The 23,982-nt window shown below is 35.5% G+C and overlaps 1 protein-coding gene across 3 annotated transcripts in view; it reads left to right on the top strand.

The window, feature by feature from the left end:
• LOC127904504 (disease resistance protein RPS2-like) overlaps positions 1-17,476 on the top strand; it is an 84,275-nt gene extending 66,799 nt beyond the window's left edge. Inside the window, exon 2 of one of the 3 annotated variants that reach the window (XM_052448531.1) lies at positions 16,858-17,476. In XM_052448531.1, the coding sequence (XP_052304491.1) occupies positions 16,858-17,226 (369 nt within the window). In that variant the 3' untranslated portion in view covers positions 17,227-17,476. The remainder of the gene's footprint in view (positions 1-16,857) is intronic. The other 2 variants (XM_052448533.1, XM_052448535.1) reach the window with 2 other exon arrangements.
• Positions 17,477-23,982: the final 6,506 nt, after the last annotated feature.

Below are 23,982 nucleotides of genomic sequence, written 5' to 3'. Positions count from 1 at the left end.
TTCTTCACTTCCATCATCTTTCTTCAATCACGTGCAGCACAACTTGTGCGGGGGACCTACCTTTCAACCCGTTACATGCATGATAAATGTATGAATATGTAATCTATATGATGAACTTACCCTTCTAGGGGTGACATATGATCGCAACTCTTGCATGATGAAACAAGAATCTTGATTCTTGCACAAACTCTACAATGAAAATTTTCTGAGCGACGGTCATTGTGTCACCCATAAGTCTGGAGTTCAAGATGCTTCAAGAAGGGCTTGCTTGGATGCAAAACAATGTCTACGGAGCATACATCCTAAAGACGGTTCTAATCCTTTTTAAGTGAGACAAAAGGTAGGTTTACTACTTGGTCTCTAAAAAGGGTCTCTCGTTGTCCCAGTGATTACCCTCTTGAAGGCAATATAAGGGCTTGTAGGCAATGAGATGGCACGTGTCCAACTATTACCAGTCTAAGCACTCAACGAAGAGTTGGGGTTTACACAAACTTAAACCTTGACTAAAAGTCGTAAGGTAAGCTGCTAGTCCCCCTCCTAACCTGAAGCTTGTGTGTGTTTTAAAAAATTACACTATGTGATGCATGAGACAATTCTACAAAATGCATGGATAAAACAAAAATAAAATAGGACAAAATTGTAAAAACATAAACGCATCAAAAACAAAAAGCTTAGTCCAATACTGTTGAAAACAATACCTTCCCCAGTGGAGTCGCCATTCTGTCGCACGTTAGAAAATCCACGCGGCATCGGGCTGGCGATTCTTTCGTCTTCTCGTTTTGCTTTGATTGGTTACATCGTTGGGAGTCGCCACCTAGTATTTAATTGAAGGCTACTAGGAAACCGGATGTACTGGTCTTGTCAGAAATTCACGGGTAAGGGACTGGTTGTGGTTAGGGAAGGTATTAGCACCCCTAACGCACCCTACCTGAGGTAAGCTGCTTCGTGAACTTGATGTGTTTAAAGAAGTTTTAAAATTCGGTTCATTCATCGAATTTTAGAAAATACAACTTACATGTAAGTTCATAATTCTTTATCCGTGAGCAAATCAGAATATTAAATTCTTCTTTATTCTTGCAATTTTATCATAAAACAAAAAAAAACATTTCATAAACAAAATACACACCGCACATTTCCTTTTCACTATACTTTTCTTTTCTTTCTTTTCCTTTTCTTTTTCTTTCTTCTTCTTTTTTTTTTGTTACATCAACAATACAAATTATAAAAAGTCAACTAAACAAAAAAATACATTAAACAATTTTTACATTACAAAAATTAACCCCAAAATAATCTAAAATTACAGGGATAGCCTTCTGCACCAACAGAACAGTGTCAGGCAGACTTATGGAACTGCCTGAACAGTAGCGGCGCGTCTCCCCACGCGCCGTCGCCACTGGCGATGCGTGGGTTCACGCGCCGCTGCTGACAATGACCGGAAATGGGCAGATCTGCCCTGCTTTCTTCTTCCCTTCCCTTCTCTGCTGGCTGTGAGAATCACCGTTACCTGCAAAGGGAAAAACACACATGCAAAGCTTCCGATTCTTTTTCCCTTTTTTTTTATCTACTCTCTCTTGTCTTCTCCTTTTGGTTTTCTGTTCTTCCCTTCTACAGGTGGCGGACGGCTCTAAGGTCAGGGCGTCTCTGTGAGCGGCTGGAGGAAGGTGAGCAGCGGCTGGATTCTGTGGGCGCCGTTGTATGGGGGCTGTCGCTGGAGACTGCTGGGTCTGCGGGCGCTGCCGGAGGGAGAAGGCGGGCAAGAGGCCAGTTGCAGAAGATGAAGAAGAGTGGTGCCCCGGCGTTGCCGTGTGGGGGCTGGTGGCTCACTGGTGAGGACAGCGCTGCTGCTGCTGGCGGCGACAAACGGCTGAGAGAAATGTAGTGGCCGGCTGCTGTGGGGAGGTGCAGAAGCCGATCTCTGTCTGTGTTGCCAGAGAGGGAAAGTCTTGTGCTGGAAGGGAACAACTGGGATGGTGATGAGAGGAAATGGGGGGAAAAGTTGAGCCGGCTGGAGAGGGAAAGACGAGGTGGCTGAGAAGGGGAGGCTTGTGTGCAGTCCAAAGAGCCAAGCTCTAGGCTGGCGAGAAGAAGAGAAAAATGTGATCAAGAGGGGGGGTGGCGGCTCCGGTTGAGGGAGAAGATAGTGAGATGGAGAGGGGCGCTTCGGTGGCTGCCTAGGGTGAGGGAGAAGAAAAAATGTTAAGCTTTTAGGGTTTCTTGTTTTTGTGTTCCCTCCCCCTTTAATTGCAAAATTGCCCCCTGGTGAAAATTCAGTGTAGCATGGTATTTATAGGAAAAGTTTTGCTAGGTTTTCAAACTAGTCCCTCAACTTTTCCTTTCCTTCTCTTTTCCTCTTTTTTTGTAAATTTTGATTTTTCTTATTTTTTTGTATTTTTGAAAGCGAGCAATATCAACGTCAACTCAACAAGGCAAATCAGTGATCATAAAATTTACACGTTAAAAGTTGAACGCATTCCAAATACCTTTGAAAATTTAAATTCTTTTGAGATGACGTTGAAAATGCTAAAAACGATGCAAACATATCAAAAATGCATTTTTTGGGTTTTCATTGTTTTTTTGCTATTTTTGGTTTTTTTCTGAAAAATTATCAAAACATGGGTCAAAAATTGAGTAGCAACAGATGGCAAAGTCAAATTGTCTTTCCATCAACACTCTACAAGTTCCAGATTCTCAGAAGCCTCTTCCTCCTCTAGTACAAGAGATCTAGGAAGAATTTCCAAAATCCCTTCTGTTATCAATATCCCTTATCACGCAAACCCTCATACAAAATCTACATCTGATATCCCTTCTACTAGTTTTCAAAATGCAGACTATACTACAAATATATCAAAACCTGTTTATACAGACCTTGAGCAACCATCTCCTCCAACCTCACCAACCTTTTAAGCTGTTACTGAAAACATCCAAAATGAGCTGAATGTTTTGACTTCCGAAAAACATTTTGTTCATGATAAAACTCTTTCAAAAAAGATTTTTATGCTGCCTATAATTCTACAAAACAAATCTGATTTCTCCAACACTTTCTCCAACAGAGAAGTGAGATACAAAAACAATTTTATAATTTCATTAAGTTACATAAAATACACATTCTATTCTTTGATTGGTTTGAATTATACTATGCATCCAAACATTACATTACATATCCTTTTGCATCCATCAAGTATGCATGCTCGGTCACATCAAGATCCAAAACCCCTATATGGAACCTCACCAGTGGACCAACAGTTGAGTCTGAACATCCACCCTTGAGAAATATCCAAATAACCCGCAACAACCAGACTGTAGATGCAGCCCCCTACAAATTACCCAGTGAAGACACCCTTTCCAATACCAAACATATCATTAACCAAAATAACTTTACAAACACCAACCTTAATACCTTAGGAAAATAGCTTACACGACTGGAAAAAACAAATACAAAGAACCACTACTAGTTCAGTTGACATTAAAACCTCAATCGACCTAAAAATAAAAAACCCATTTTTCAAACCTTATCAAATTACAAAAACAAGCCAAACACAAATCCAAGAAAACCAAACAGATTTTCTTAGAGCTATCAAAACACACTTACAACATCTTGACAATTCATTTTTAACTGTCCCAGACACACCACAAACAACCAACCCTTCTACATCCACAAATCAAGTCAATACCTTACAAAATAGTCCTGAGGAGTCTTCTAATGAAGATACTTCTCCCCACTAACCTCTTGAACTAAACAGACTAACCTGGCAAACTCCCAAAACAACCATTGCCCTAGATATTTCCATATCTACTGAACCAACTATCCTTACTCAACACAAATATAATGCCTCTTCCCTCTATGAATGGAATATAGATGGAATGTCCGAATACAATATCCTCAACACTCTTCAACAAATGACTATGGCAACCAATGCCTACAAAACCCAAATCGGAACCCCAGACAAGGCTATTGCTGAACTCCTTATTACTGGTTTCTCTGGCCAGTTGAAAGGATGGTGGGATTACCATCTCACTAAAACAGATCACCTACATATCCTAAACTCCTTCCAAACATATGAAGACCAAACACCCATCCTTGAGCCATCTGGAAACACTTTTCAAGACGTTGTGTCAACCTTTATTCTTATGATTTCCTAACATGTTGTTGGAGACCCTTCCCATTTGAAAGACAAAAATGTTGAACTCCTTTCCAATCTTAGGTGTAAGAAGCTAAGTGACTTTCAATGGTATAAAAATATATTCCTTACCCGTGTCATGCTTAGGGAGGATTCAAACCAACCTTTTTGGAAAGAAAAATTCCTTGCAGGCCTACCTATTCTCTTAGGAGAAAAAGTTAGAAACAAGATCAAATATACCTTTACAACCAAAACCATACCATATGACCAGCTTACATATGGTGAACTTGTGAGCTTTACCCAAAAAGAAGGTCTTAAGATCTACCAGGATCTCAAACTCCAAAAACACCTAAAGTGGAAAATGAAACGTACTAGGCAAGAACTTGGTAGTTACTGTCATTAGTTTGATCTTTCCACCAAAAAACCCTCCTGCAGTGGAACCTGTTCACAACCCAAAAAATATTCGAGCCAAAAACCTCCTTATAAACGATCGGCCCATAAAAACTGACAACAGTTTTATTCCAAACCAGATCAACCTTACTATAAAAAGCCTTATAAATTTACCAAACCCCACAGACCTTTCCAGTCAAAACCCAAACAAAAATTTGACCCCAAAAATATCACCTGTTACAAATGTAACCAGAAAGGACATACATCTCATTTCTGCAAAGTCAATACCAAACTTCATGAGCTCTAAATAGATGAAGATACCATCAACCAAATACAAAATCTTTACATTGAAGTCACCGACACTGACCACTCTCCTTCAGACACTTCTGAAGAAGAATTTCAAATTGATTAAATAGTAACTACCAGTGCTACTTCAGATGCCTCTACGAAGTCCAAACAAATTAACGTCTTAACCCAATACCAAGAGTTCATTCTTGAGGCTATCAAAAGACTTGATGATCCTCAACTGCAAAAAACCTTTAGATAAACTGTTGAAAGATTTCAACCAACCAGAGCATCCTCCATTTAACCCTCCAAACCGCTCTATATTACCCCTCTACCAGCACTAATACCTATGACCTTACAAAGATACTTAAAAACAAAATCCAAAACCATAGTCACCATTCCAGAATTACATTCTGAGATCAAAACCCTCAAATCTGAATTACAAACCTTAAAACAAGCCCAACAGAAGGACTCAACCATATTACAACATCTTCTGTCCAAAATTGAGAGCTAGTCCGATACTGAGTCTGAATCAGAAGATCAAACCATTGAATCTCATGCATTGCCCCATACACTTACAAATATTGAGTATATTTCAGATGATTTCCTGAGTGTATTAACACAAATATCTTCAAAAAAATATTTAATTAGAATTACGCTTATTTTCTCAGAAGATTTCAAAGACACTATTGCCTTATTTGACACAGGTGCAGATTTAAATTGCATCAAAAAAGGTGTGGTTCCAAAACGGTTTTTACAAAATACCTCTGAAAAACTCTCTGCTGCTAATAATTTCAAATTGCATATTGCAGGAAAAACCCAAGCCTCTGTTTTCAACAAAGGCATTTCTCTTAAAACATTCTTTGTTGTTACAAAAGATATTAATCATACCATCATTCTTGGCACTCCATTCATTGACATGATTACTCCATATCAAGCACATCATAATTGTATTACTTCCAAAATCAATAGCATCAAACTTGTTTTTCCATTCTTAGAAAAATCTAAGACTAGAAATTTGAATTTGATTAAAGCATGCTCCATACATACCTATCATATCAATGCACTGATTCATGGAAAACAATTCCATCTACATGATTTACAAAACCATGTTTATTTTTGTCGTATCAGTAAACAATTACAAAATTCTGATTTACAAAAGAAAATCATTAATTTACAAAATAAGATTGAACAACAAATCTTTTCAGACTTACCTAATGCTTTCTGGAAAAGAAAACAACACATCGTTGATCTTTCATATGAAGATACTTTTTCAGAAAAACTTATACCTACAAAAGCAAGACCTATACAAATGAATGCTGATTTAGAACAACATTGCAGACTTGAAATCAGTGATCTCGAGTCTAAAGGTCTTATCCAAAAGTCTCGATCGCCCTTGTCGTGTGCGGCTTTTTATGTAAATAAAAACTCTGAAATCGAAAGGGGCACACCAAGACTTGTGATCAACTACAAACCTTTAAATTCTGCTTTAAAATGGATCAGATATCCAATTCCCAACAAAAAAGATTTGTTGCAAAAATTGCACTCTGCATTCATATTTTCTAAGTTTGATATGAAATCCGGATTTTGGCAAATCCAGATTGATCCCAAAGATAGATACAAAACCGTTTTTACAGTTTCATTTAGCCAATATGAATGGAATGTCATGCCCTTTGGCTTAAAAAATGCACCATCTGAATTTCAACGCATCATGAATGACATCTTCAATGCACATTCAAAATTCTGCATTGTTTACATTGACGATGTGCTTATTTTTTCACATTCCATAGATCAACATTTCAAAAATCTACATATATTCTTTCATACTGCAAAACAAAATGGTTTAGTTGTTTATAAAACAAAAATTTCTCTTTTCCAAACCCGTGTCCGTTTCCTAGGCCATTACATCTGCCAAGGCACTGTAACACCAATAGAGAGATCTTGAACCTTTATAAATAAATTTCCTAATAAGATCACTGATAAAACCCAATTGCAAAGGTTTTTAGGCAGTCTTAATTATGTTCTGGACTACCATCCCAATATTTGTCGTCTAGCCAAACCCTTACATGACAGGTTAAAAACCAACCCCATTCCTTGGTCTGACCTCTATACCAACCTAATCAAACAGATTAAGAAATAGGTCCAAACCATTCCTCTCCTTCATTTAGCTAACCCGTTAGCTCCAAAGATAGTAGAGACTGATGCCTCTGACCTAGGGTATGGTGGGATTTTTAAACAAGTACAAGATAACAAAGAACAAATACTCTAGTACACATCCGCCCACTGGAATGACTGCCAGAAAAATTACTCTACTATAAAAAAGGAGATCCTTTCAATTGTTCTTTGTATTACAAAATTTCTAAGCGATTTATTAAATCAAAAATTTCTTTTACGTGTCGACTGCAAATCTGTAAAAGAAGTTCTCCAAAAAGATGTCCAAAATCTTGCTTCAAAACAGATTTTTGCCCGATGGCAAGCTATTTTAAGCATTTTTTATTTCGATATTGTTTACATTAAAGGAGAATCAAATTCCATCCCTGATTTTCTAACCCGAGAATTCCTTCAAAACAGGTCCTGATGCCTCCTAAAGCAAAAGCCAAAGACAAGGGGAAAGCCCCTCAAACCCAGCCTACAAAACCAAAGAGCCCCAAGCCTTCTGCAAAACTCGTGTCTTCAGCCATCCTAGCTGCCAAACCTATCAAATCCTGGTAAGAGTCAGTTATTGAAGAAGAAGAAACTACAAAACCACCACAAGTACAAACAGACGCAATTCAACATTGGGTTGACACTATATCCAAATCACCAGAATTACTCCTGGCACTACAAAAAGTGTCCCAACAAGCCTCTAGTGACTCTGTATCTCAAACAGGTAGTATTTCCAAATCACTTTCAAAACACCAAGGAGGCATTTTTGCTTCAAAACCCCTCCTTTCTTTACAACAAACCAGTTTTCCAAAAACCAAATCCAAATATATTTTCAAAACTACTTTCCAAAATATTTTAACTATGGAAGAAGGATTTTATCATGAAAACCCTTCCATTGCTGCTTCAAAAATTTTCCCTCCAAAAAGGTACTACAAACCCTGGAATTTAGCCAAACCACAATCCTACTATGCCGCCATCCTTGAGATTACCAATTCTGTCAAGTTCAAACACTTCAAACTACATTATGATCACACTATACCGGCATACTCTACATGTATCATTCACAAAGTTATCCACCCTAAAGATTGGGGGCAACCCTTACATCAACCTCTCTCCTTCCCCATGCACTACCATATAAGCCCCCAGGACTTCAATACTTCCTATACATATTGGGATTACCAACAGGCATGAATACTAGCCATAGCTATTCTTGGCTTTTCTATTTCCATAGTGTCATGAATACTACAAACCTCCCCCTCTGGTTCCTCCAATGGTGGGACTACTATGGTTGTCATGTTAACTACCTCAAAGAACATCCTCTGGTTGAAAATGGCTACCTACATTTCAAAAATAATTTTCAACCAGCTCCTTCTGAAAGGAAGTTTTCTTCCCTCCTCATTTTCTGTACAAAATTTTTTGTTTCATGGGTATGTTCATGGTTCTATGATTATAATCTACAAAACAGACATCCAGTACTTATTCGCAAATTCAAAATCAAATGGTAGGATTCCTTTGTAGCTGAGTCCAAAAGTTCCAAATTAGCTGTTACTGAATGGTTACAAAAACATCAAACAACTCCCATCATTTATAATCATCCTCAATCAAAGTTTCTAGCCCGAAAAGGCTCAAACGATAGCTCTCCTTGCCTCTGCTAGAACTGAGGAAGAATACCTACAAATAGTACAAGGAATTATACAAAGCCAAGACCCAGAAACAGTCTTGTCCCAATCCAGCTCATCTGGCTCGACATCTCCTGCCATTTCCCTTGGAGATGATAATGAAGATGACTGTTTTGGTATCTTGCCACCTATGAAGCAACATTAAAAAAAGAAGAAGAGTATTTCAGGCTTTTTCAGGCTCATCTGTTTAGAGCTCATATCTTTTAGACTCAACTGTTTTGAGTTCCTTTTTGTTTTAAGCCCATTTGTTTTAGGCTTTTTTCTACAAATATTACCTGCTATTACAAACAAACAAATTAAGTGTCGTGGCAAGACGATAACAAAGGAAGCCTCACAAAAACCATGGACAATTTCCATTTTTTCATCACCCAATCATGGCAGGCAATAGGGGTGTTTATTTTCGGTTCGGTTCAGTTTTTATCAAAAAAAGTAACCAAACCGAATTTAAAAAAAAAACCGAAACCGAACCAAAACCGGTTCAAACCGACCGGTTTCTGTTCGGTTCGATTCGGTTTTTTAGAGCGAAAAACCGGTTCAAACCGGTTTGGCTCGGTTTTTTTGGTTTAGCTCGGTTTGGCTCAGTTTTTTTCCAGTTTGGCTCGGTTTTTTCGGTTTGGCTCGGTTTTTTTCGGTTTGGGTTCGGTTCGGTTCAGTTTTTTCGGTTCCAGGCTTAAAAAACCGAAACCGAACCAAACCGGTCGGTTTTTTCAAAATTTTAATCGGTTTTTTTTCACAGTTCGGTTTTTTTGGTTTTTTTTTCCGGTTTTCTCGGTTTAATCGGTTTTTTGGTTTTTTTGAACACCCCTAGCAGGCAATACCACATGGGTTCACATGGGTTCTGAAGGAATCTCCAAGCTAGAGATAAACACCCAAAATATTTCATTTTCATTTACTCAAGTCTCACCTGCTGGTGTCCGCACAACATTACAAGTGTGTTTCTTTTTTAAAAAATACATTAAATAACTTGGGTTATAATCCTGACCGACTAAATAAGTTGATTTTATTTGAATCATAATAATAGCAAAAAAGAATATATATATATAGTAATAAATATAAGCAGAATATTTCTGATGCGAATGAACAAGGCAAGAACAAGAACGCCATGATCCTTGATCAAACTCAAAGCATACTTAAACGTACATAAAATATAACAAGAATATAAATAACAAAAACAGAATCTTACTTAAATTTGTAATGTAAATCAATACAGGAGATATTGGTTACAGAGGAGAATGGATATGGGCATGAAATATGAGTTTCAGGGGAGAGTCAAATTTTCTGAGGAAAAATGATCGTCTGCCTTCTGAGGATTTTGGAGTTCCCTTTTATAGACGAGTTGACATGGAAGAGGCCAAAACGTCTTGTTGAATGATACATGTAGAGTATGCTATTATTATGATTTGGAATAAATCTTGTTATTATTCGGTTTTATCTCTGTAAATTTGGTTAGTGTCTTAGAAGAAAAAAGGATTCAAAAAGAGAAAAACATATTTGATTTAATATAGCATAGATAGAGATATAAAATAAATATATTTCTAAAATAACTTTTGAATGATTTTCTATCATTTCAATATAAAATGGGCATGAAAATATGTTTCTTCTTTCTCCACTATCTCTATTTTTTAAAAAAAGATATACTCTCTCTTCCCATTTCCCATGAAAATGGGCTGAATTTTAGCGACCACCCATACAACGATAGCCTACACAACCACTAGCTATGCCACTTTTCAAGACCCCATCTCTCAATTTCGAAACCAGAAACAACCCCTTCTCCATTAACCGAATCTCATAACTCCATGAAAGTGAAGGACCAAACCATACTGGCAAAAATCTTAAAGGGTTCTAAATTATCTCTTTTACTTTCCCTCAATTTTCTAGACAAGAAAAAGGAGCTAAACTTATTCCCGGCCAAAATGTCAAGAATTTCAGTAGAACAAAAGAAGAGATTATTACTTGACCAAAAACAACTAGTCAGCACCGAAAGAAACCGAGTGAATGATAGAAAAAGACTAATAGCTAGAAAACAATCAATAGAACCAAGAAATTTCTGGTTTCCAAGAAAATGAAAAGAATCAAGCAGCACAACCATTGGGTTGTCTTCTTGCAGTGTTCAAAAAAACAAAGAAACGTAAAAGAGGACTTTTCAAAGTGAGCTAAGTATATGGCTTATTATATTCATATTGAGAGGCGGAATTTTATAAGCCATGCAATATATCTCTTTTTCTTGGCAACCAAACACAACCAGAAGCCCAAATGAAAACAATCTTGACGAATAAGAGGACTTTTCAAAGTGAGCTAAGTATATGGCTTATTATATTCATATAGAGAGGCGGAATTTTATAAGCCATGCAATATATCTCTTTTTCTTGGCAACCAAACACAACCAGAAGCCCAAATGAAAACAATCTTGACGAATACCCACCAAACAGTTGAACTGCTACTGTAACTGAGATTTTCAGTTATATGTAATTTTTGTGGTCCAAAGGATAAATAATTTTCTGTTCTTTCATTTTATCAGCTTAATTTCGCAAGTGGAATATTGAGTCTTTTGTTTTTTCAGCCACATACTTGAATCCTTTATATATTCTTAAAACCAGATTTGAATTCTAAGTTCCTAAATGAAGGAATAATAAAGATTGTTGCATGTACAAATTCTCCTTCAAAAAACAAATAATAAAGTCCAGATTTAATTATAACTTATCACCGTACTTTATTAAAACTAATTATTTAGTCCTTAAAGTGTCATGGATAATTAAAAAGTCTATTAACTAGTGTTGAACACCCTCCATTTACTATGTGTTTCTCTAAAAAATGCCTTCCTTCCTAATGAAATTTCCCCAACTGCATACTTTTCTTTTCCTTATTCTAATGTTAAGGCTGTCCTAAAATAAAATAAAAAATTAAATTCCTAATAATTTGGTGCTAGGGTGGGCCTCGCCTTCCTCACCGGACCTCACATTTTACTTTCAACTTCTTGGCCCAGCCCAACTATAACTAACTTTCCCGCTGATCTTCATTCTCGTCTTTTCGTTTTATTTTTTTATTTTTCAAGGTTACCTTCTGTTTTTCCTTTGTTTTTTTATTATTATTAATACCTATATATATATATATATATATATTTGAAAATATTTTTTAAAATGATGTTTTCATTAATACCCCTTTTGTTTGATTTTTTTTGCCTTATTTAGCCTTCCATTATTTTTAATTATGTTGGGTAAATCTTCCAAACTTGCTTTTGAAAGAGCTTTTGTTAGAATATCTGCAATCTGATCATTAGTTCTGCAATATAGCAGAGTAACTTCTTCTTCTTTCTGCGCTTCTATTAGAAAATATAACTTGATTTTAAAATACTTAGTTCTGTCATGAAACACAGGATTATTTGCAATAGAAATTGCAGCTTGATTGTCAACATAAATCTTTGTTGGTTCTAGTTGATTCATATCCAGATCTGCAAGAATTTTCCTTATCCAAATAGCTTGATTGACAACAGCAGTAGGCTGCATATTCAGCTTCAACTGTGCTTTGAGCTACATTATCTTGCTTCTTCGAACACCAAGAGAACATGCCTAATCTAAGACTAAAACAGTAGCCTGAGGTGCTCTTCATGTCGTCCACAGATCCTGCCTAGTCACTATTAGAGTACCCATGTAGCATGAAATTTTGAAGATGAGAGAATAAATGTACCTTTGACATATCTTACTATCCTTTTTGCAGCTTGAAGATGCAATTCACTTGCACAATGCATAAAACGTGATAGCAAGCTCACAACAAATGCAATGTATGATCTTGTAGCTATAAGATACATTAAACATCCAATTAAACTTATGTACTGACCTTCATCTGCTTTGTTTGTTCCATCATTCTTGCTGAAGTTTTCCTTCAGATTCATAGGTGTGCTTGTGCTCTTGCAGCTTTCTATGTGAAATTTCTTCAATATCTCTTTAGCATATTTCTGTTGACATATGAAGATTCCATCATCACTTTGTTTCACCTCCATTCCAAGGAAGTAAGACATTAACCCGAGATCTGTCATCCCAAACACATCAAGCATTTGTGCCTTGAATTCTTCAATTTGTGTCTTATTACTTCCTGTTACAAGTCATCAACATAAACAAATACAATAATTAAGTTTGCATCAGCTCCTTTTACATACAATGTGGCCTCACTTAAAACTTTTAACAAAGCCAAGTTTATGTAGATGATCGTCAATTCTGCTACCATGCTCTAGAAGCTTGTTTGAGGTCATACAGAGCCTATGTAGATGATCGTCAATTCTGTTGTACCATGCTCTGGGAGCTTTATTCAATTACTATTATACCCCTCATTTAATTATACTTTCTCTTTAAGCCTTCAAGGGCTTTATTGCCTTTTCCTATGTCTTTTAATTCAAAACATCACACCTTCCCTTTATTCATGGCAACCCGTCTCTTTTATGTCCTCTTAAGGTCATTTGCATCAACTTAATTAATTAAGCAAATCGTAAGTTTTCATTCCCTCTCTATAGTATCTCTTAGCTGAGAACATGCCCAAGGGAACTAAGAGTTCCCTTGCTCTCTTTTATGCACTAATTTTTTCTTCTTCTTCTTTAAGGCACTTAGATTATTCTAGTCCATTTAATCTCACTCATTTCCGCATTTTTCAAACATTTTATGTTAAAGAACCCTAATTCCCAATTCAAGAAAATCATGAGCTTCTAATCAAATTGAAGTTAATTTCATAGAAATTGGAATTATAACTCCTTACTTGGATGGAATCTAAAATTTAGATCAAAAATTTTAGAAGAATCTTAGCCTTCTTCTCCTTGCATATAGCCGGCCACACTTCCCCCTCTTTTCTTCACTTTTCTTCTTGTTAATTCTCTACCCAATTGTGTTCATCCACTTGATAATTCCAAGGCTTATGTGGGTATACTAATTTTAGGTGTTTACTCCTAGATTTGATGAAGGAAAAATCTGAAATTCTCCCCCCTTCTTCTTCTTGTTATCAGCTGGCCATAGATGAGAGAAGAAATGGGTATTTATAGTCCAATTTATTCTTAATTCCATTTCAGTCCCATCTTTCCCCTTTTTCTTATTTTAGCCCCCCCTTTTTTTTGCATTATTTTGTATTTGAATTATTATAAACCTCCCCCTTTTTTTATACTTTATTCTTGGGCTTCACAATAACCTTCACATTTCTTCTTTCAACCATTAATTTCTTTTCACTCAAACTATCTCCAAACCGGTTGTTGATTTTGGATCATTTCCCAATTGAGGACGAAAGATTACGGGAAAGAGGAGATTGGTTGTGGTAGGGATTGAAGCTGTGATTTGGGATCAATTCAGCATCTTCTGCTGATAGGTTTATTCAGCAGACTTCAAGAGGTAAGAACCTGCTCTTATATCATGTAAAGACAAGGAACATATCAGAGTTGCTAAACATGAAAAGAGAACAAGAGCTAAAGCTACATAAATTAACAGCTTAATAAAAAGAAAACAATTTTATTATGATGTTTTGAAAATAAAAGAGAATAGGAAAGGCAACAAAACCCTTGGAGGCTTAGAAGTAGGTATAAATAATGAATGAACAGTATTGTAGTAATTGAACAAAGTGTTGATAAATATAAATAGAAAAAAAAAAGAGATTTGAATTCTTAAAGAGAAACCCGTGAGAGTGAAAGAAGAAAAAGCGAAAAGATGAAAAGATAAATGAAGGACAAGAGAGTTAGAGAAAATAAGTTAAAAGATAAGATTTACGCTTTGATGTGTATAAATGTGTTTTCTTTGGCTTTAGTTTTCTGTTTTGTTAAATACTAGGGTTTTGAATATTGTGTTTTGGGTTCGATTGATGAATTGATTTGAATATTATAGGTTGATTGTTATGGATAATAAGTTATTTTGTTGATTTTGAAAGATTTTAGATAAAAAATGATGATTTTGAGTTATGGTTTGTTTAAATGGTGAATTTGAAATCTTGATATATCAGTAGGTGATTTGTGGAAATTGTGGGTTTGAGGTTGAAGATGATGAAATTTCAGTTTGGTCCCTCAATTTTTGAAAATTTCAGGTTGGTCCCTGAACTTTGGACAAATTTCAGATTGGTCCCTAAAGTATAATCCGAGATTCTGGACAAAATGCAATGTTGAGAAATTATAGGGACATGTTACTAAGTAGCTGAAAAAGGTAGAGAACTAAAATGAACAATGCAAACAATCACAGTGTCGCCACATATTTTTACCGAGTTTTTCACTCTAGTCCTCCATCTTTCAATTCAACCGTCATCCTTAAAAAAAAAATATGCATTTGAGCTTTAATTTGGACTTAAAGAGATTCAATTATGAAAAAAAAAATTTCAAATACCAAACTAAAACTCAAAATATAGAGAAAAATACTATCGTAGTCCAAAGTAAATCTGTGTTTGAATGAATAATAATTTCATCAATATACCTTGCCTTGTTACTTTTGAAGCTGGATTCCACACAGAGATAAAGGCCTTCTCCTTTTCTTCCTCCCGTTATTTCTTTTCGCACATATTTTCCCAAATTAAGGTAATGAAATTCCTATTCCCATTCTCTCTGCGCCAGTTTTACTTGTAACGACTCACTCTCACGTTCTGTATCCTTATTTCTTTGATTTTCAGACCTGTGGAAAATGGCTCTCGAAAGTGCTGGTGCATCCATTATACCTATTGCTAGCAGAACTCATGGTAGAACCAGTAGGAAGGCAGTTCCGTTACATGTTCTGTTCCAACAATTTTGTTGAAGAATTCAAAGAACGAAAGGAGAACCTTGCTTTAGCCCTAGATGGTCTGCAAAAAGATGTCGAAGCTGCTGAAAGGAATGCTGAAGAAATTAAGAAAGGTGTCAAAAAGTGGCTGCAAGGTGCAAACAACGAAATTGAAGGTGCGAAGCCCTTGGAAAATGAAATAGGAAAAAATGGCAAATGCTTTACTTGGTGCCCAAACTGCATGCGACAATTCAAGTTAAGCAAGGCACTGGCCAAGAAGTCGGAGACTTTCAGAGAACTTTTAGAAAAAAAGGCAACAAAAGTGTCCCACAAAGCTCATCCTCAGCCCACAGAATTTCTTCCATTAAAGGAATTCACGCCCTCAGAATCGTCAAAAGAAGCTTTAGAACAGATTATGAAAGCTCTCAAAGATGACAGTGTCAATATGATCGGACTGTACCACCCTGGTGAAAGAAGCAGGCAGGAAAGCAAAAGAGTTGCAGCTGTTTGATGAAGTTTTGATGGCTACGGTGTCGCAGAATCCAAATGTCATAGACATTCAGAACCTAATGGCAGATATGTTAGGTCTGGATATTAAAGAAAAGAGTAGAGAAGGGAGAGCAGATCGATTAAGGCATAGACTGAAGGAAGTGGAGAAGATGCTTATAATCCTCGATGATGTTTGGAAATATATTGACTTGAAAGAGATAGGGATCCCATTTGGTGATGATCACAGGGGTTGTAAAATTCTTCTAACAACACGTCTTCAAGGCATATGTTCCTCTATGGAGTGCCGGAAAAAAGTGTTGTTAAGTCCCTTACTTGAAAAAGAAGAATGGGATTTATTCAGAACCAATGCAGATTTACGTGATGGGACTCTACCTTGAACAGAGTGGCGAGGGATGTTGCGAGAGAATGTCAAGGCTTGCCTATAGCTCTTGTGACAGTGGGAAGGGCTCTAAGAGGTAAATCTCCAGTTCATTAGGAAGTAGCGTCTAGACAGCTCAAAGAATCTCAATTTACGCGCATGGAACGAACAAATGATTTTACATTTATTAAGTTGAGCTATGATAATTTGAAGCATGAGGAAACCAAGTTATGTTTCTTGCTATGCAGTTTATTTCCAGAAGATTATGACATTCCAATTGAGGACTTGACGAGATATGCAGTTGGCTATGGGTTACATCAAGATAAGGAGCCCACTGAAGGTGCAAGGAAACGAGTTTCTGTGGCAATCGAAAACCTCAAAGATTGTTGCATGCTGTTGGGCACTGAAACTGAAGAGCATGTGAAAATGCATGACTTGTTTCGTTAATGGGCAATAAACTAGCAGAACTTCCTGAAGGATTGGTGTGTCAACAACTCAAAGTTCTATTATTAGAACTGGATGATGGTTTGAATGTTCCTCAGAGGTTTTTTGAAGGGATGAAAGAAATTGAAGTTTTGTCTCTGAAAGGAGGGTGCTTGTCACTGCAGTCACTTGAACTCTCAACGAAACTTCAATCGTTGGTGTTGATGGAGTGTGAATGTAAGGACCTCATTTGGTTGAGAAAGCTGCAGAGACTTAAGATTCTTGTTTTTCAGTGGTGCTTAGACATTGAAGAATTACTTGATGAAATAGGAGAGCTCAAGGAGTTAAGGTTGTTGGATGTGACAGGTTGTGAAAGGCTAAGAAGGATCCCTGTGAATTTGATTGGAAGGTTGAAGAAGTTAGAAGAGCTGTTGATCGGGGATTACAGCTTTGAGGGATGGGATGTTGATGGATATGACAGCACAGGAGGAATGAATGCAAGCCTAACAGAACTAAATTCGTTGTCTCATTTAGCTGTATTATCATTGAGGATACCGGAGGTTGAAAGCATTCCCAGAGATTTTGTTTTCCCAGACTGCTCAAATATGATATAATTTTAGGGAATTATAATCCATTTATAAGGGATCCAGTAGGATACCCAACCTTGACAAGATTACATTTGGATAATACAAGCGCCACGTCCTTAAATGCAAAGATATTGGAGCAGTTGTTTCCTACTGTGTCTCAAATTGTTTTTAGGAGAGTGGAGGTTTTAAAAAATACAGTATTGTTTTCTGATCATGAGCAGCAAAACGGCTTCTTCCAGAGAATAGAATTTGTAGAAATGTGGCATTGTGAGGATATCTGTACTTTCGGTGCCTTTTTATATTACTACTACTTTCTTTCTTCCGGATAATAGAATTTTCAAAAACTTAACAAAAAGATAGGTTAAAAATTGGGTAGCAACATATGCCCTCTCTTTACAATGCTTACGAAGCAAAGCTCCTCAATGTTTTGCATGGTAAGCTTTGTAAAGAAAACAAAAATAAAATAATCTCATTATCTTGAGCGACCTGTTCTTTTTAAAGAAAATTGGTCTACTTTCATGGGCGACCTGCCCACACACTTATGCTAGTCTATTTTCATGGGCGACCTGCCCACACACACTCAACAGTGGTTTATTTTCATGAGCGACCTGCCCACACACTCTTACTGGTCTATTTTCACGGGTGACCTCATACTCAAAGTGGTCTATTTTCACGGGCAACCTGCCCACACAACACACACTTACACTGGTCTATTTTCACAAGTGACCTCATACTCAAAGTGGTCTATTTTCATGGGCAACCTGCCCACACAACACACACTCACACTGGTCTATTTTCACAAACGATCTGCCCACACACACTCAAAGTGGTCTATTTTCACAGTTGACCTGCCCACACACACTCAAAGTGGTTTATTTTCAGGGGCGACCGACCCACACACACTTACCCTAGTCTATTTTTATGGGCGACATGCCCACACATACTCACTTTGATCTATTTTCAAGGGCAACCTGCCCTTTTGATTGGATTTACCTGAGATCTCATCTAGCAATCTAACAAGAACCAAAATTGGTTTGTAGCTCGGTCAACCTGAAATCTCATCTAGCGATTCCCTATAACCAAAGTTAAATTATGCGTGGTTAGGCTAAACTGAGATCCCTTCCGCTGATCCCCTTTAACCAGAACCAAAGTCATGTGTGTAGTTGGGTTAAACTGAGATTCCTTTCGCCAATCTCCTTTAACCAAAACCAAAATCCTTTGTGTGGTTAGGCTAAACTGAGATTCCTTTCCCCAATCCCCTTTACCTATAACCAAATTCCTCTGTGTGGTTAGGCTAAACTGAGATTCCTTTTGCCAATCCCCTTTAACCAGAACTAAAATTCTCTTTGTTGTTAGACTAAACTGAGATTCATTTCGCCAATCCCCTTTAACCAGAACAAAAAATCCTGTGTGATTAGGATAAACTGAGATTCCTTTTGTCAATCTCCTTTAACTAGAACCAAAATCCTGTGTGTGGTTAGGCTAAACTGAGATTCCTTTCGCCAATCCCCTTTAACCAGAACCCAAAATTCTATGTGTGTGGTTAAGCTAAACTGAGATCCCTTCGCCGATCTCCTTTAACCAGAACCAAAATCTGTTTGTGCTTCTTGTTGACAATGCTTGGACTTTCTTTTTCTTTGAGAATTTCCTAATAGTAGGGTTTTTCTCACTTTTCTTCTTGATTGTAAGGTCAAAACCATGATTCTTTGTTGTTCATCAACTAAATGATTCTTTCTTTGTCCTCAATCTTGCTGGACTACATTAAGGATTTTCCTATAACAAATAAAAAATATATGCAATGCTTTGACGTTAGATGGCATGCATGCATCCTTACCTGATTTGAAATATAGGTCTCCCGTCTTCGATGTTCCATCATCACAGGTTGTCTTTGTTTGCTATTAAAAGCTTTCTTTATTCTTTCAATGTACTGACTCATTCGTGTGCTAGCCTTCCACTCAGATGTAAGTGCAATGCCTATTGTGGGTTGTTCGTGACTATTACTACTCTCATTGCTTGTCAAGCTTGACCATGCTTCCAAGTGTGGTGTTGCTCGATTCATCATGAAGGAGTTGAACAAATCATCTATCTCCTAGATTCTCTCAATAATTATCCTTTGATTGGTTGTGTGTGTTTTGCCAACACCCGTCAAGAGGTTTTCTAGTGTTTAACCTCATTTTAGATTGTCAATCAGTCATGGACTTACCCCCAGTTGAAACAATACTCTTCAAGTATATGTTATCATTAGTCTTCTTGGAAACTATCCAATCGTCCAGACATGCATCTCATAGCTTGTAGTACAAAGGCTCACGGTTGTATGCTTAGTGTTCTTCTCAATAGATTCCTCTCAGCTCTTCTAATCAGATTGTGAAAAGAAATGTCTCCACCTCATCAATGATGTTGCTTTTATCACCCATACTCATGCGCTGAAGTGCACATATAATTTCAAAACAAATTGTCCCACATTTAGTCTTTGGGGTAGGCACCTTTCCAACATTCATTCAATGCAATTGTGTGATTACATCTGTCGAAAACCATGTTTCAAAGGATGACGATATGTAAATGTCCTTCAGGTACATCTTTGTTCCACCGTTAGTCTTGGTGGTGTACATCCTTCCAACATTCATTAAAAAACAGCCATGTGATAACATCTTCCAGGAGTCATAACAATGTTTCAGAGGGTAAACCCAAATGACAATATGAAGATGTCCTTCAGGCACATCTTTACTCTAATTGCTTCTAGATTTCACTTAGATCATGATTTTCTTCGAACAATATTACCCCAGTATGATCTAAATGTGCTCGTTCTGTTTTTCAAATGTATTTTTAACAAAAAAAAACCCCAAATCATAAATACAAAAAAATGTATTGACGTGTTTATTTAACTCACTTTGCTATGGGTCAGATAATGTTTTCCAACACAAAAGAATGGATGTATAAGTGTTGTTAATGTATTTTTTGATATTGAGAGAAAAAATATAATTGTGAATAAAAAAAGTTGTTGTTTATAAATAAACTAAGGATCGTATATATTAATAAATACAATAACAATTGTTAACGCAACGCGCCACATGTTGGAAGTTAATTTTTAATGTAGTAGAAAAATGGGACGGTGTTTCAAATGCATTTCATTGTATCATGATTCTCTTAATTGAGAAATGTGAAACAAAATAAATCTTAAAAAAAATATGAACTAATAAACTGATAAAGAGTTGTTAATGCCAATTAAATTAAAAAATAAAATGATAATCATTTTCATGAAAGTAAAGGATAGATAAATATCATATTTAACCTCAACTTTTCCCTTAATGCACACTTTTCTTCTTCTTTTATTATCAATTAAAAAACATAATTACAAAAAAAAATAGGTTAGGTGCTTTTAGGCCTATCAAGTCAAGCCCGCACATGAAGCCCGTTTTAAAAAGAGCTAGCTTACGTGAGCCTTATTTTTTTTATTTGAAAATGCCCTAAATATTTTTGAAAAAATATAAAGGGAAACGACATCTCACCTACTGAGACTTTCAAGTTCTCGACCATTAAAGGGGTGGCTAGAAAATCATGTAGGGTGTTTTTTGACCTAAAAATGCAAATTTAAACAAAGTTCACACCAAAGCATCTAAAAATGGTCCTTATAATGTAAATAAACCAATAAATTAGCCCAAAAAATCATAAAAGTTTTGGAAATTTCCAGAACAAAAAACACCTCAAAAGAACTTTCTTCATCAAATGGAACCTATTAAGACTAAAATCGATCGTTTTTTGTCATAAGAATCAGTGACAACTGAGACTCTCTCTAACACTGTAATCCAATGACTTTCTGTCTCTTCTCTCAAACTAAGATATGAAAAAAAAATAAAGAAAAAAAAGTTGTGGACCAAAAATAAAATGTGGGAAAACTTAAGGGACTAAAAGGTGATTATTTAAAAAGTAAGAGGACCAAAGTGAACTTGGCTTCAATCTTAAAACTACCATCCTTTTTTATGCATTTTGCTTTCACTTTGGTTATTTGTGTTTAAACTTTGCTCTTCCTTAACAAATTTACTCAAATTATCTATTAATTTAGACCTATAAGAACAGGATGAAAAAAACATTGTGGCAATCCACAATACCAGGTGAACAGTGGTGTGAAAATAATATTTTACCCACATCTTTTAAAGTTTCTTATAATTATAAATGTATAAGAATACCTTTAAAAATAAAATCACATAATGTAGAGTTCTCATTGTCATAACTCATTTCTAGGTTATTCCTCAAATTCATCTTTTTTCTTTTCAAAATAAAAAAAAAATAGAATAAATAAAATAAGGACTGACATTTTGGCAAAAGCAAGCTAGGGAGGATTTCAAAGCAAGCTACAACTTTGGATAGGATTAGGAGCCTAAATGTACCCCATTACACCCAAAACTAGAAAGACAATGTAGATTCAGGGGCAAATTAAATGATTATTGGACAAATCTACTTGATAATCAAGCCTAAAAATATAATTAGATTTTTAATAAACCAATTTGATTTAATCATGGGCCAAATTGAAATTTAATTATTTTTAAGAATTAATTTGGGTCCAATTAATAGATTTAATTAGATGCAAGGACTTAATTATACTTTAAATGAGTTAAATTAATTTTATTAAAAGCTTAATTGGTGAAACATTTAGTTTGGGAACCCAATTTGTGCTTAATTGAGAAGGTTGGAATTTTAGGAGACCAAATTTAATTTTTACCAAGTCATTTGATTGAAATCATGGGTGAAATCGTAAGAAAAATCAAAGTTTTGTGGTCAGTTAATGGTTAAATTGAAGAAATTCATAGCTGAGGACCAATTTGTAAATGACACCGAACTATAAGGACCCAATTGATTAAAATTAGGGATAAAATTAGAGAAAATTTAAAGTTTAATGGTCAATTAAGGGTCAACTTGTATAAATTTGAAACCAGGGACTAATGTGAAAAACGAGCTGAAATCTAGGGTTGATATTGAAGTTTTTTAGGGATGAAATTGCATAAAATTAAAAGTTTGAAATCAATGAAGGGTGTACTTGAGAGAAATAAAAAATCAAATGACTAAATTAAACTTCATCAAAATAGCTAGTTTTCTCTGAAATCTTAAAAAGATTAAACAAATAAAAAAATAAATTGAAAATTCAAAAAATACATTTTCACTTCAAAAAAATGTTTTGTTTTGCATACGGCCAAATCTTAAAAAAAATTTCAAGTGTATCTTAATATAAAAACAAAAAATGTATCTTTCTCATATTTTAAAAATAAAAAAATAAATATCATAATCAATTTAAGATTATTCATTAGGGTTTGACCAAAATATAAAAAAAACCTTAACAATCCTTATGTTTGAAATGTTAGGAATTAGTTGTATTTGAAAATAAATACAATGCTATAATTTGAACTTGAAAATAGTTATTATTTCACCTAATAAAAACTCTCTCACAAAAGAAGATCTACTTTAGATGTTAAAAAAGATCGAAGAATAGAAACATGACCTAAAAAATAATTAAATAACAATGTAACTTATTTTAAGTAGGGTACACTAAGAATAATATTTTTTTTCCTTACACAACCAGTTTTTTTATCAAACTCTCGTAAACTATAAATTTTTTAATAATCTTAATTAATATTAGATGATGAATTCTAAATTTTATAATTATAATTTTATGATTATATAAAAATCATAAAATCTAAGCTAAAATCTCACTGGGCTTCCCCTAGATTTCCCCTCAGAATTTCCATGTTATGCTTCACCAGCCAAGATTATGTTCCAAATATGATATTTACCCCGTTTTTATCCACCTTTGAGATTGTTTTCTTTTCTTCTTTCTTCAGAGAAAATTTCCAAAATCTAGAGAGGCCACCTTTTCCAACTTATTTCCCTCATGTAACTTCTCTTTATAACCGTCAAATCATTAAGCACCATGTGTACCACCGAAAGTTTGTCTACCCAGACTCACTCTATCATTGCGCACTGTAATAAGCGTTATTTCACATACTTGCCACTATGTCACTGCTCACCAATGGTGGCCCCACAACTGTTCCTCGATATCTGCGTCTGTCCAAGACAACAACATAAAATATTTCTGAATCGATTTTCTTGGTGCTCTTTGTTTTTTGATTTTTATGTTCTATTTTTGTTTTCACTTCAAAGGAGAGAAAACAATTAACAAACAGGGTTTCAAAGGGTAGGCTTGTTTGCTTCCTTCTCTTTCACAATCCCTAGCTTCTTTCTTGCTTTGTAAAAACACCCTTTTAAAAGTTTTTATTTTCCTGGTTTTTTAGCACCCCTTTCATGGCATTTTCACAGAGGGTTCAGTGCTTTTTCTCAAGTCCAAATACCTAAAATTTGAGTGTTTTTGCTGCTGCTGCTTTTAACTTATTAACTAATAAGGTTTCTTCTTCTAATTCTTTTTGTGTTTGTTTTTGCAGGTTGATTATGTTGCATTTGGTTGCCGTTCTTGGAATGCTTTAAAATTTCTCAGTTTTAGTTGTTGGGTTTTAATTACTTTTCTGTAATGCGTTTTAATTACTTTATTCTCTATTAGCTTCTTGCAAATTATTTTATTGCTTTTATTTGTTTTGAGTGAAATGCATTTTTAATGTGATGATATTGTCAATCTTTGTCGTTTACCATTGTTCCAATTCAGAAATTTTTTAGGAAATTTATGATCAGGGGTGTGTGTGTGTTTCCTGTCTATGCATTCAATTAACTCGTTTCATCATAGGAGATATTGACCAAATTTTCCTGAATTGGATTAGGTAGGTGATTAATTTTTTAGGTGCT

Source organism: Populus trichocarpa, chromosome 1, assembly GCF_000002775.5.
Source record: "Populus trichocarpa isolate Nisqually-1 chromosome 1, P.trichocarpa_v4.1, whole genome shotgun sequence".
In the NCBI taxonomy this organism is placed as follows: Eukaryota; Viridiplantae; Streptophyta; class Magnoliopsida; order Malpighiales; family Salicaceae; genus Populus; species Populus trichocarpa.
The sequence above is the reverse complement of the archived record's forward strand: the minus strand, read 5'-3'. Positions and strand labels throughout refer to the sequence as shown.